Here is a 14,267-nt window from a genome sequence, read left to right as displayed (position 1 = left end):
TTCGAACAGTTCTTGGTTTGACTGTCAGTCTTGATTTGGAGATTGAGCAGATGGATGTGAAGACTGCTTTTCTTCATGGTGACTTAGAAGAGGAGATTTATATGTAACAACTGAAGGCTTCAAGGCAAAAGGTAAAGAAAACCTTGTATGCAAACTTAAGAAGAGTCTATATGGATTGAAGCAAGCTCCCAGACAATGGTACAAGAAGTTTGAGTCTGTTATGGGGGAGCAAGGCTACAAGAAGACTTCATCAGATCACTGTGTGTTTGTACAAAGATTTTCTAATGATGACTTTATCATCCTCTTGCTACATGTGGATGATATGTTGATTGTGGGCAGGAATGCTTCCAAGATTGACGAATTGAAGAAACGGTTGAATAAGTCTTTTGCAATGAAAGACTTGGGTCATGCTAAGCAGATTTTGGGCATGAGAATTACTCATTCGAGAAACGAAAGAAAGCTTTACTTGTCACAGGATAAGTACATAGAACGTGTACTAGAGCGCTCCAATATGAAAAGTGCTAAGTTGGTTCGCACACCCCTTTCTAGTCATCTAAAGTTGAGTAAGAAGATGTGTCCTACAACAACGGAGGAAAAAGAGAGAATGGCCAAGATTCCCTATTCCTCCGCTATTAGAAGTTCGATGTATGCAATGGTATGCACTCGACCAGATATTGCTCATGCAGTCGGTGTTGTTAGCAGATTTCTCAAAAATCCAGTAAAGGAGCATTAGGAAGTTGTAAAGTGGATACTCAGGTATCTAAGAGGAAGCTCTCATGAATGCTTATGTTTTAGAGGATCAAATCCAATTTTGAAAGGCTATACAGATTCTGATATGGCAAGTGACCTTGATAACAGAAAATCCACTATTGGATATTTGTTTACTTTTTCAGAGGGAGCTATATCATGGCAGTCGAAGTCGCAGAAGTATGTCGCACTAGCTACAACTGAAGCGGAGTATATTGCGGCTACTGAAGCTGGCAAAGAGATGATATGGCTCAAGAGATTTCTTCAAGAACTTGGATTGCGACAGATGGAGTATGTTGTCTATTGCGACAGTCAGAGTGCAATAGACTTGAGCAAAAACTCCATGTACCATGCGAGAACAAAATACATTGACGTCAGATATCATTGGATTCGTGAGCAAGTGGAGAACGAATCACTTCAGGACAAAAAGATTCACACAAGTGAATCCTGCTAATATGTTGACCAAGGTGATACCAAGAGATAAGTTTGAGCTATGCAAAGAACTTGTCGACATGCACTCAGACTATAAGATAGTGCTACCTCCTCTACATGAATGAGACTGGAGGGGGAGATTGATATGGTGTCCATCTCATTCAAATGATTTGGTAGCCAATTTTGTTGACTTGGTTTGGTTTGGTAGCCAACCTTATTGAAATTGTGAAAAGGGTGTGCAAATTGTCAAATATTGTATGCTTTAGAGAGTGAGGTTTCGGCTATAAAAGGAGAGCTTTAACTCTCATTTCCACACACCAACAAAGAGAGAAAAGAGAGAGAGAGCAAGGTATTTCATAAACTATAAGAAAATAGTTTGTGAAGAAAAATAGAGTGTCAGAAATATTGTAGTTAGGTGAAAAAAGCAAAAGAGTGTTTATTTCTTTTGAGGGTGTAGTGGTCTTAGGAGTATTTTTACTCGTTACTACATAGTGTAAAATTTCTCGCTATAGTGATATCAGTTGCTCTTCTTGGTCGTGGTTTTTCCCTTATTCAGAAGGGTTTTCGCGTAAAATCTTGGTGTCATTATTGCTGCATTTCTATTCTTGCTGATTTAACCATAACTTAGTGTTCAACGTTTATCACTAATACCGTGAATACTATTTTACGGGGTTTATTCCCAACACCTTGATCTTTTGGGCTGAATCTTCAAGTTGAGGGTTGTAGTGCAGTGAGATGGACTTTAATGAAGCAATATCCCCAAAACTGTCTGGGATCTCCATAAGCGTACACAACCATTATATTCGTAATTCCTCGAGCTCAGGGAAGGATTCCTCTCCATTAACCAGCCATTCAGAAATTTGAGATTCTTGAAGGTCACTTCTTCCATGTTCCATTCTTTCCCCTGGATGACTGCTTTTTCAATATGCAGGTTTTGAAGGTTGGGTAGTCTCGCAGTTCCTGACAGTGAATCGGATGTCAGATCAAACTTAAACGACTCCAATTTTTTCAAGCTCGAAGGGAAGTGGATATCAAACTATGTGGAGAACAGGACAACATTTTCATCGACACGAGTGGTCACTTTACGTGGAATCAGATCTGACGAAGAAGACGACAGAGCATTTGAACTTACAAAGTCAAACAACTTCTCCTTTCCAGCTTTTATCAAACAAAAGTCATGCACAAGATTATGAATTTAATACCTTGGGTCCCTGCCAACTCTCTTATTGAAAACTATTACCAAGCTACTGGAAATTAACTCATCCACATAAACCTCCAGTACTTCTTCGACACTCTTCATTTCAGTTGGTTCCACATGTCCTTCTGAACTCCATAGATATTTCAATGTAGAGATTTCAATACTTTGGTCCTTTCCATAGCTTGCAAGATAAAGCAAGTACGGCTTTAAGTGATCTGATAAATGGTCATAACTTAACTGTATAACCTTCATCACTCCCTTTTCATCCTTCCTTACAATGACTCCACTGATCAGATCAAGTACCAAAGGAAGCCCTTCACACTTTCTGGCTATTTCTTCTCCAACTTCCAATAGTTCATCAGGGCAACTTTCTTCTCCGAATATCCTTTTCTCTAATAACTCCCAACTTTCTTCTAGTCTGAGCAATCGAAGATAAAGAGGATCACTGTGGCGTTTACTTTGAAAAGCCACTTCCTGTATTCGACTTGCTAAAATAACTCTGCTTCCTTTCTTATTATCAGGAAAAGTCATTGTTAGCTCATACCATGTTGCAGTATCCCACATGTCATCCAAGACAATAAGGTACCTCTTTACAAACAGCTGTTTCCGTTGCTTATCAGCAATGTTATCATCTATGCCATCATCATTGGATCTTTCTTTCAAACCAATAACTTGATTAAAATAAATTTGTAACAACTTTTTCACGTTACGTTCTTGGTCGTCTGTGCACCAAGCACAAACGTCAAAATGATCAACAATAGTCTTGTCATTATATACTTTGTAAGCCAAAGTAGTTTTTCCAAGCCCTGGAATGCCAACTTCAGAAATGACATCTATCCCAGCTGGTCCACTGGTGAGCTTCTTAATTATCTACTTTGTCTCCTCCTCAAAACCTACAATTAGCTGACCAACTGTTGATGACTTGCTAATTTCATATTGCTTGCTGGGAGAGTTCACAACAAGAAGGTCCATGTTCTTGGGGATCTTCTGTGGTACTTCTTCTTTGATAAGCTTGATCTTTTTTACGGTATCAGAAAGTAAGAAGATAAGTTGCAAGAGACCATGATCTCTGACAGGAATTGAGTTAATGGCATGTTCTGCCTCATATGCCACATCTAGAACACGAATCCAAAGATCTGTATGCAAAACTTGCTCAACATTCCCGAAGAATGATATGATGAACTCTAGATCTTTTTTCACTAGCCCAATTTCTTCCTTTATCAAAGCAACTGAATAAGCATTGGAATTGAGCAAATCATTTAAGTTTTTGAGTAGAAGAGTCATGAAGATTAGTCCATCACTCATGGGGAAGATGTCTGGGGCTTTCATATAAACATGTTTGAGATCTTCCTTCAGAAGTTCAACATTTCCAGCAAGTCTAGAGTTGCACAGTTTGTTTCATTGGTATTCTTTTTACGCCTTGATTTCTCTTCTAAGTGGCAAACAAGAATGGGAACCTCCCTGGTAAGTGCTACAACACGTGCAAAGAGAACAGACAATTTGTCATGATGAATAACGTCCTTGGGCTATAATCAATAGGAACTCTATCATGACATGAATGTTTCGAGTTGAAGTGTTAGCAGTAAGAGCAATTACCATGTGCACCTGTAGATGAATCGGATATTCTCTAAGAATGTCTAGAGAGGCTTCTAGGAGCTGTTTAATGAAGCGTCCAACTTTTGCTGACTTCGAATCTTTCAAATTTGTAAAACATATATGTGCATAACCTCTAGTTCAACAGGAATGATCTTCACAAGTAGACGAGCTAGCATGGAATTGACTTAAGGGACATCAAGTATGTCATCCATATCATCAGAATCATCTGTTTCATAAAGTTAATAGGTTACATCTATTGTGTCAAGTTGATGGTTCAAAAGGACAAAGCAGAGGTGTCCTACTCTCTCGACCAAAAGCAGAAACTCAGGTAAGATATATTCCATTGTCTCATTCTCAATGCAACCATTTACTTTCAGCCCATGGAAATCTCTTAAATTGCCACATATATACATTCTGAAGAAGCTCATATTGAGTCATCGATGGGAATATCAACTCGGCACGGTACTTAGATGATGGAGATTTACAAGGAGGGCATCAAAAAGTTCAACCAACTGATCCTCAGTCATGGTGTCACTTGATTCAGAATAATCACGTGAGCTTTTAGAACTTTTGATATTTTCCAGAAGGCGAGGAACGACATGATCCTTTAATTTAACCAGCATGTCATCTCCACTCTGATGAAAAAGTGACTGAACCAGATCACGAACCTCATAATCTGGTTTGCAAGATATTTCAGCATGGAAACCATCCGAAATAAACTAACAAATCCGTAAACATGCTGACACAAATGTCAGCTCCAATGCAAGCTTTTCAAGTTCATCCATGTCAAGAGAAATTTGAACTCGTCCATTCTTTAATCTCTCTATGAAATCCAAAAGATTGAGAATGTCCTTGCGAAGTACAGCAGACGACACCTGCCAAAAGACCAAATGTTATATCAAAATTTCAATGCCACATATTCACCATCAAATTTTTTACTCTTAAGTCTTAACTAGTAGGCAATTAACATAAGTGTAAAGGGCCTTCTCCAAAATAGCTTTACTGGATAAGCTAAATGCTTGTCCTGTAGTTACAACTTTTGTTACAAAGCAAGCATCTCAAAGAAACATGGTTTAATTTGTATATGTTATTTACTCAAAATAAGGGTGAACCAAGTTCAACAGTAACAAAGAAAAAAAAAAGTAATTTCTGATTTTTTTTAAACCTTAGTACGATCGAGTTTCTACTGATCTATCCACCCACAAACTAGTTAGTTACTCGTCCATTAGAGAAAAAAAACAACTTTTATTCTATATATATTTCTTTACAGAGTATGCATAAAATATGGATGCATGGATGATTTAGTAAATACTTTCTTAAACCGTTTTTTGGAGGAAGAGGTGAAAAGAGATAACTAACAAACATATAAAACTGTCTTGCAAATTATAACTGACAAGGATCGATAAGCTTTATATTGTTTATGTAATTTATTTTGCTTTAACCGTAAACATGCGACTTAACTTCTTCTTATGAGCTTGCACCCATCACTAGTCCCACACGGGGACAAATGAGGAGGGTCGCAGTAGGCTGACAACCCCGGCGTAAAACTAATTAATATATGTTGGATCCTCAAAATATAGAATATATATATAGAGAGCTTAAATAAAGCGAAATGGTTTATGAAGATTCATAAACCATTTATGAATTTCTAATTAATATTTATGAAGATTGAGATAGCAGTTATTGTTGTATAATATTTGATTAGCCTCATTTTGTGTTATGAACTTATTTCTTAATGTTTAGAAACGATTCATATTGGAACAAAATCAGTTTCAGTACTTGATGCTCATAAGTTACTTTAACTTCAATCAAGTAAGCCAAACTGGCTCTAAATTACCAGCGTTTTACGCAAGTAATATTACTTTTAAGAGTCTTATTATCAGGGGCGAAGCTATGTTGGCTCAAGGAGGGTCAAACTGAACATCCTTCGCCAAAATATTATACTATGTATAATTTAAAATATTACCACTTGTTATTGATTAAAAAATACACTTTGAACACCCTTGCATAGCCTCTCACTATTCTTAACATTTGAAATATAATAGATGATGAGATTGGAGTCACAAGCTTTAGAAAAATCTAAGTACATCAGAAGTTCTCAACAAGAAAGTATTGTGGATGTTTAGTCAGTCATTAACAGCTTGTGGATTTATTATAAATCCCTAATATTTATACCTTTTCTTATTTCTGATTTTGGTTTGAAAACAGCATGAAACGTTTAAAACTACATGGGAAAAAGCTAAATTTGAGATTCTCTGAATGCTAAACTGACAAAAAGAGTCATTAATAAAACTATCACATGTATATAGAGCTACTAGATAATCTTGCCCATGCTTCGCATGGGCCCAACAATTCTAAAGTTCTCTTTATTTGTTGCGGTAGTCACAAATAAATTGAGTTAATTGTAAAGAATATATGTATCAAAGTAATATTTCACTTGATCATCCATTTCATGGATGGTATTTTTTTTCTTTTTTTTTTTTACTGAAGTTGTCCTTGCACGTCAATTGTGTGGAAAGCATCCTTAGGCTGTATTTTCAACTTTCATACTGCTCAACTCTGTCTACAAGGCTCTTCTACCAGTCCATGTTGTTCTACAGTATAAGCTGCTCATATGAGATGCCTATTCATATCACTTTATCTGGACAATTCCACTGATCCTCCCTGGCCACCTTCTTGGATGGATTTCATGAATCTGCAAAGCAAAAGATAAAAGTAATGAGAAGGAAAAAACTGTGGTATTCAGTCAATTAGAAACCAAAAAAGAGAGAAGAAAATTTATTACTTATTTTTTGTTGGAATTGATACTTAGAATTCGTGTTTGTCATTATTATTGTCTGGTGGTTTTCAAGCTTTTTGAATATTCTGCTGGAACATACATTTGTTGTTTATTACCATACTATAGCTTTTAACATCATGGAATTGCAATAGGTACAGAATTTCAGTTGGATTTTTGTGCTGAAGAGTTGGCAATCAGTGAGGTCGCGAGGACTGTGTCAAAATATAATAAATCTGACGCATAATAGACAGCACTCAGTCGAAGCACACATTGGGTCTGAACAAGAGATGAGAGATGCAGTTGATGAGCCAGCAGCATCATAGAAGTTGAGCTAAACCTGCAAGAACACAAGTGTGAGGAAATTTTGAAAGAAGAATTTCCAATATAATAATTTATACAAAAAAACTGAAGAAGTAACAACAATATGATGGAGAATATTGGCTGTGTCGAAAGAGTGATACATCACAGTATATGCTACCTTTGTAACCACAACCGCTAAGATGATTGACTTCAATAATAACACAAAGAAAATGTCAAATTTGATCATAATACAAAACTCATCAAGTTCAACTATAAATTCTACATCAGAAAAAGAAGCAATAATTAAAGCAAACAGTTCAGAGTCAAACCAACTTCATCAGTACAAATAACATTTTTGATGAAGCCATCAGTAAAAATAGCATTGGATCAACACCAATAACAAAACACAGAATATAATCCTGCAAATACATTTTTATACCTTTCAATCTCAGGAACCACCAGCAACAAAATAGTAAGTGCATCATCATGCAAAGTACAGTTTATATAAATTCTCCGCAACTGTTTCCTCAGCTATTCCGAAAACGTTTGATGCTGTATTGGTGATAAAACATTGGGAAGAAAGTCAGTGAACCAAGTTTCCTAAGCAAAGACCTTCGATTAACCGATGGTGTCAAAAGTGACAGCAAATTCTGAAGATGAAGCAGAGGCAGAAAGAGGAAGAGCAGAGGGAAACGGAAGCAGATTAATCGCTGTGAGATAGAAAGAAATCTGAAGATGAAGCAGAGAAAGAAAGAGGATGAACAGAGGGAGGAATTAGTCGTTGGCAGTGAGAGTCCCTAAATCACACTACCCGTCAAAGTTACCATACGCGTGTTAGCTATTAGCAAAATTTACGAAAAGACTAAAGTAGCCCTTGGGAAGCAGGCATGACGACCCTGACCTACTTCCAAGCGGCTTCTATATAGTAGTCTAGATGAAGATTGCCCGTGCTATCTGTCATGGGCGGCTTTTCATCCGTGCCCCATGACCCCTTGGGCGCGCCCCGTGGCATCCTAGCAAGCCTTCCAATGCCTAGCACCACGGACGGCCCCGTGGTCTTGGCCGCGCCAAGTGACAAGTGCGCATGTGCCTCTGTCGCCCCACCGATATCCCTCGCCAGCGCCCAACCGCAGGCAGATGCCAACAGCACCGCGCGTGCAGACAACGCCGCGCGCGCACACCCTGATGCCAAAGACTATGCTGCTGACAACGGACCCGTTTCTGCCTTATAGCAAACTAAGTCTTTTTCATTGTAAATATAGAGTAGTTTTATTCCATGTACTTCCATTATGTTTCTCTAGCTTAATCAAGTCTAGTCTTGTAGCTTTGGATTATTTTTTTTAAGCATTATTAGGGGGGATCAAGCAATCAAACTTTCTAGCAAGCAAACAATTCTCTGTACTGGTGTCTCTCCCCCTCGACACCGCGTTGCCTTTCTGTAATAGCTTTCATTAATGCAATCAAGCTTTCTTTCATTCTCAATTCTCATTCATGTTCTCTCAATTGCTCTTGGCATTGGTTTTCCCGTACGGCACTGACAATCTAGTCTAGCGTACGGAGGGGACCTCAGTTGGCGGACAGCAACTGCACTGACATCAGTTGCTTAGCCTTACGTCGCCCTTCCAAGGAATCTTAGGAAGGCGCCGCGTAACATATCGCACGGGCCCAACATATCAAGCATTCTGTTTGTTTTTTATGTGAGTGTTCTGTTACCAATGGAATAGTGGTCCATCTGCAGATAAGAAACTCGGCTATCACAGGCAGGAGGCTTTTCGATATAGCATAGAAAATTGTAGGATGGTACAATATCCGCAAAATAGGACATAAAAAGAATCTACAACATTACTGCTATCCAGTTAACCATAGGTAACAATTACAACCAGGTATTATTGATGTAATATCCATAAAATTTGCAAAATGTGTATCTTCAAGTGAAGCAACCCGTTAAGAATAAGCAGAACAAGAAAACACACTTGAGAATTTATCCCTGTAACCAAAAAGTGTTCATATAAGTTGTAATGTGAAAATGCCGCTGCAGGGAGTCTTACGCTTTGAGTATATTAATGAAGAAAATAAGCATTGAAGCTCGGACAGGCCACGGTTCATATCATCTTCAGCGAAAGCCGCTCTTTCAACTGCTCAACTCTTTCACATTCTTCTCAGTTTTAATAAACTTAGCCTGAAAAGTTGAATTACTGTCTTAATCAAATTGAATAGGAAAAATAGCAATGCTTACTATGGTATGATTGACATCCCAAGAAGTAATAACAATAACAATGAAGTAAAGAAAGACATTAAAGATCAAAGCATATATGCTGCTGATTTTCCTGTCCCTGAAGCCATGGCCTGACAAGTTTAGTTTTCACAGAAGCAAAAAAGAAAAATTTTATTGACAGTAATCACTTTCCAGCCAAGTTCCAATATAACCGCATTTTTCAGCTGAGAATAACCAAGCAATCCACACTTAAGTGAATATGTGAGTTCATAGGTTAAGGATAAATGACTTAATTGAGAAAAGCAAGCAGAAGTAGAGTCAACATCCACAACTCCAACATCATCTTCAAACGTATGTAACATCACATAAACACATCCTTCTTACTTTTGATAAGTTTGATATCATATGACAGAAATGAGACTGCCATGTTGTGGAGTTACTGATATATTTTTGTGAATTTTGTTCATAAAGAAGGGAATAAAACTTTATTTATACCAAAATAAAGGAATAAACAAATGCAACATACATACATGAAAAAACTAAAAATCAAATATACAAGGATATAGAAAAGCAGTTATTCATGTGAACAGCTATGCGTAAATTATTAGTAAACTATTTCCGTTTTGTTCTTTTTATCATAAGCCAAGAAAATTCATTTCTTATTATCCATAAATGGAGAAAAAGTTAGTTTTTTCCTATACCATAAATTTCAATATATTAATAATGTCTAACATGGTTACTCTTTTTAGAAGTTAGCAACTTTTTCTTTCTCTTTTTTGGAACCATCCAAATCAAGAAGCAGACATCACAATATTAATATTTGTTTCCTTTAACATGAATTTTGATATATTAATAAACATCTAAAGTATTTTAACTTTATTTGTTACTTAATATTTTTCATTTTCTGTTATAGCCATCCAAATATGAGGAATGGTCTAATGTAACTTTCTATAATTGAATAAAAACACGGTTGTGTTGCGGAAGCCAAATGTATATAGTGTGAATAAGTCACAACTACTATACCAAAAATTATGACAGCCACCAAATAATAAATAAGACAATAAAACAACAATAAAAGGGAACACCAGAATTTACGAGGTTCGGCTAATTTTGCCTACTCCTCGGACACAACCAATATTTTATTTCACTCCAAAAATACAAGTGAAATAATACTAAAGAGAGAAGATACAAATGCCTTAAACAGATGAGAAGGCAAATGAGAGGTGTATTTCAATCCTAAACATTAGGCCTTCTTTTATAGGGGAAAAATCCCCCCAAACTTAACTCCCAACCAATGTGGGACTTTGGCATTTTGCCAAACTTCAACAAATCTCCACCTTGGCAAAATTCCACATTTTCAATTCTCTCTCAATAACAAATTTTGGTTGTGTCTTCATCTTCAATCTTCAGTGTTCAACAATGTTGATCAAATCCAAACAATGTTGAAACTTGACCGCAGTCACCACCTTTGTCAGCATATCAGCAGGATTCTCTGTAGTATGAATTTTCTTCACCGTGACTCCACCTTCTTCTATGATTTCTCGTACGAAATGATACCGAACATCAATGTGCTTCGTCCTTGCATGATAAACTTGGTTCTTCGCTAATTGAATAGCACTTTGACTATCACAAAAAATTGTGATACCTTTTTGTTCAACACCAAGCTCCTTTAGCAATCCTTGAAGCCAAATTGCCTCTTTCACAGCATCTGTAATAGCCATGTACTCTGCCTCTGTTGTAGACAAAGCAACTGTTGACTGCAAAGTAGACTTCCAACTAACTGGTGCCTTTGCAAAAGTAAACACATAACCAGTAGTTGATCTTCGTTTGTCCATATCACCCGCAAAATCTGAGTCACAATATCCAACTACAGACTGATTGTCTTCCTGCTCAAAAACTAACCCGACATCTACAGTATTATGAATATACCGTAGAATCCACTTCACAGCTTGCCAATGCTCCTTCCCTGGATTGTGCATATATCTGCTAATAACTCCAACAGCTTGTGAAATGTCAGGCCTTGTGCAAACCATTGCATACATCAAGCTACCAACAACATTTGCGTATGGTACCTTTGACATATACTCTCGTTCAGCTTCATCCATTGGCGACATAGTAGTACTTAGCTTAAAATGGGAAGCAAGTGGAGTACTAACTGGCTTAGTCTTGTCATCTATGCCAAAACGTTGAAGTACTCTCTTCAAATATTCCTTTTGAGATAAACAGAGTTTCTTTGAACGTCTATCTCTAATTATCTCCATGCCAAGAATTTTCTTTGCCTCACCCAAATCCTTCATCTCGAACTCCTTCTTCAGTTGAATCTTCAACTTATCAATTTCTTCCAAATTCTTGGAAGCTATCAACATATCATCAACATATAGGAGAAGATATACAAAGGAACCATCTTTAAGCTTGTGCAAATACACACAATGATCGTATTTGCTTCTCTTGTACCCTTGCCGTAACATAAACTCGTCAAATCGCTTGTACCATTGTCTAGAAGATTGTTTCAATCCGTACAATGATTTTTCAAGTTTGCACACCATATTTTCTTTTCCAGCAACTTTGAATCCTTCTGGCTGAGTCATGTAGATTTCCTCCTCCAAGTTTACATCCATCTGAACTAGTTCCAAATCCAATTGTGCTACCAAAGCCAACATAATTCTAATGGAGGAATGTTTTACAACTGGAGAAAACACTTCATTGTAATCAATTCCCTCCTTTTGAGCATATCCTTTGGCCACCAATCTTGCTTTGTAGCGAACATCTACTTGGTTAGGAAATCCTTCCTTCTTTGCAAATACCCATTTGCACCCAATTGCTTTCTTTCCCTTCGGGAGATTGGCCAATCTCCATGTATGATTCTGATGAAGGGACTGTATTTCATCATTCATGGCAATCCTCCACTTATCTTCTTCTGAACTTTGGACAGCGTCTTTATAAGTAGTAGGAACATCATCAGCTACAATTGAGGTTGCACAAGCAACCGTCTCTATGAGACGAACAGGTTTCGTTATTGTTCTTTTTGGCCTGCTGGTTGCTATTGATTCAAGTTGTTGTTGAGATTCCTGAGTTGGAATCTCCTCTACTGGCTCTCCTTCCAGAGGGTAATCTTCATTTGTTTCCTCCTCTGCTTCTTGTGTAGGAAAAATAAATTTTCCCTCAAACTCCACCTGCTTAGAAGCACCTTCATTTTGTTTGGTATCTTCTGTTACCTTATTTACCATAGCAAATTCATCAAAGGTAACATCTCTGCTGAATATTACTTTCTTTGTCATAGGACACCATAAGCGATATCCTTTGACTCCAGAAGTAATTCCCATAAAAATAGCCTTCTTTGCCCTTGGATCCAATTTTGACTCTGTCACATGATAATATGCAGTTGAGCCAAACACGTGCAAAGAGTTATAATCTACAGCAGGTTTTCCGTACCATTTTTCAAATGGTGTTTTGCCATCAATAGCAGCAGATGGTAGACGATTAATGAGGTGGCATGCATATGTAATTGCCTCAGCCCAAAATTCTTTGCCCAAGCCAGCATTGGACAACATACACCGTACCTTCTCCAGCAAGGTCCGGTTCATACGTTCTGCCACTCCATTCTGTTGTGGTGTATGTCTAACAGTGAAGTGTCGGACGATGCCATCATTTTCACAGACCTTATTGAAATGATCATTTTTGTATTCACCTCCATTGTCTGTGCGAATACACTTGATCCTCCTGCCTGTTTGATTCTCCACCATCGTCTTCCATTTGAGAAAAATTCCCAGCACTTCATCTTTGTTTTTCATTGTATACACCCACACTCTTCGAGAAAAATCATCAACAAAGGTTACAAAATAGTGCTTCCCACCCAATGAAGGTGTTTTGGAAGGACCCCAAACATCAGAGTGTACATAATCCAAAATGCCTTTAGTATTATGGATCGCTGTACCAAATTTAACCCTTGTCTGTTTCCCTTTGACACAATGCTCACAAAACTCCAAGTTGCAAGCCTTTACTCCTTTTAACAATCCTTGATCTGATAGAGTTTTCAAGGATTTTCCTCCAGCATGTCCCAAGCGCATGTGCCATAGCTTGGTTGCTTCTGCCTCTTTGTCGTCACTGGATGTTACTGTCGCTGTCCCAATAACTGTACTGCCACGATAGCGGTACATATTATTATTCTTCCGATTAGCCTTCATTACCACTAGTGCACCGGAGCATACTCTCATCACTCCATTTTCTGCAATGATTTTGAACCCTTTTGATTCTAGGGCTCCCACAGAGATGAGATTCTTCTTCAAATCCGGTACATATCGAACATCTATCAATGTTCTGATCATTCCATCATGGTTCCTTAATCGTATTGAACCAATGCCATATGAGGTAAGAGGGCTGTTATCCGCTGTGTGGATGACTCCATATTCTCCTTCTTGAAATTCCACGAACCAGTCCCTGTTGGGACACATATGATAGCTACAAGCCGAGTCCATCAACCATATGTCTGATGATGTTGATGACTCTGTTGTAACTAATGAGAAGTCTGAATCATCACAATCAGCTACATTTGAATCCATAATGGCCTTTCCATTGTTATGTTTGGCCTTATTCTTCAACTTCGGACAGTCTTTCTTCCAGTGCCCTTTTTCTCGACAAAAGGCACATTCATCTTTGCTGGGTCTGGATCTTGACTTGGATCTTCCCTTCTTTGTCCTCGTTTGATTTTGAGGACGACCCCTCACAAATAGTGCTTCTCCTTCTCCGCCCTTCTGTTTTTCTCGCTTTCTTTGTTCATAGCTGTACAAAGCCGAACAAACTTCTCTGAGAGAAACTTCGTCATTTCCATGGAGTAGAGTAGTTTCAAGGTGCTCGTACTCATCAGGAAGTGACGCCAACAACATCAAGGCCAAGTCACCATCATCATAAGTTGTATCCATATTTTGCAAATCTGTAACCAACTTATTGAAACTGGTGATATGTTCATTCATCGTGGTACCAGGAACATAGGTGAAGTGAAA

The 14,267-nt window shown here is 37.8% G+C and overlaps 1 protein-coding gene across 1 annotated transcript; it reads right to left on the bottom strand.

Moving 5' to 3' along the window:
* Positions 1–2,215: 2,215 nt before the first annotated feature.
* On the bottom strand, positions 2,216–9,629 carry LOC104219849 (putative late blight resistance protein homolog R1B-17). The gene is made up of 8 exons (XM_070145881.1): positions 9,456–9,629; positions 7,676–7,781; positions 7,231–7,331; positions 4,698–4,848; positions 4,459–4,649; positions 3,286–3,727; positions 2,420–3,183; positions 2,216–2,329 (listed from the first exon to the last, which is right to left on the bottom strand). Exons 1-8 carry the CDS (start codon positions 9,627–9,629, stop codon positions 2,216–2,218), a joined length of 2,043 nt encoding a protein of 680 aa, XP_070001982.1.
* Positions 9,630–14,267: the final 4,638 nt, after the last annotated feature.

This window comes from Nicotiana sylvestris, chromosome 5, assembly GCF_000393655.2.
Source record: "Nicotiana sylvestris chromosome 5, ASM39365v2, whole genome shotgun sequence".
Lineage (NCBI taxonomy): Eukaryota > Viridiplantae > Streptophyta > Magnoliopsida > Solanales > Solanaceae > Nicotiana > Nicotiana sylvestris.
Note: the sequence above shows the minus strand (reverse complement) of the source record. Positions and strands in the feature narration are given on the sequence as shown.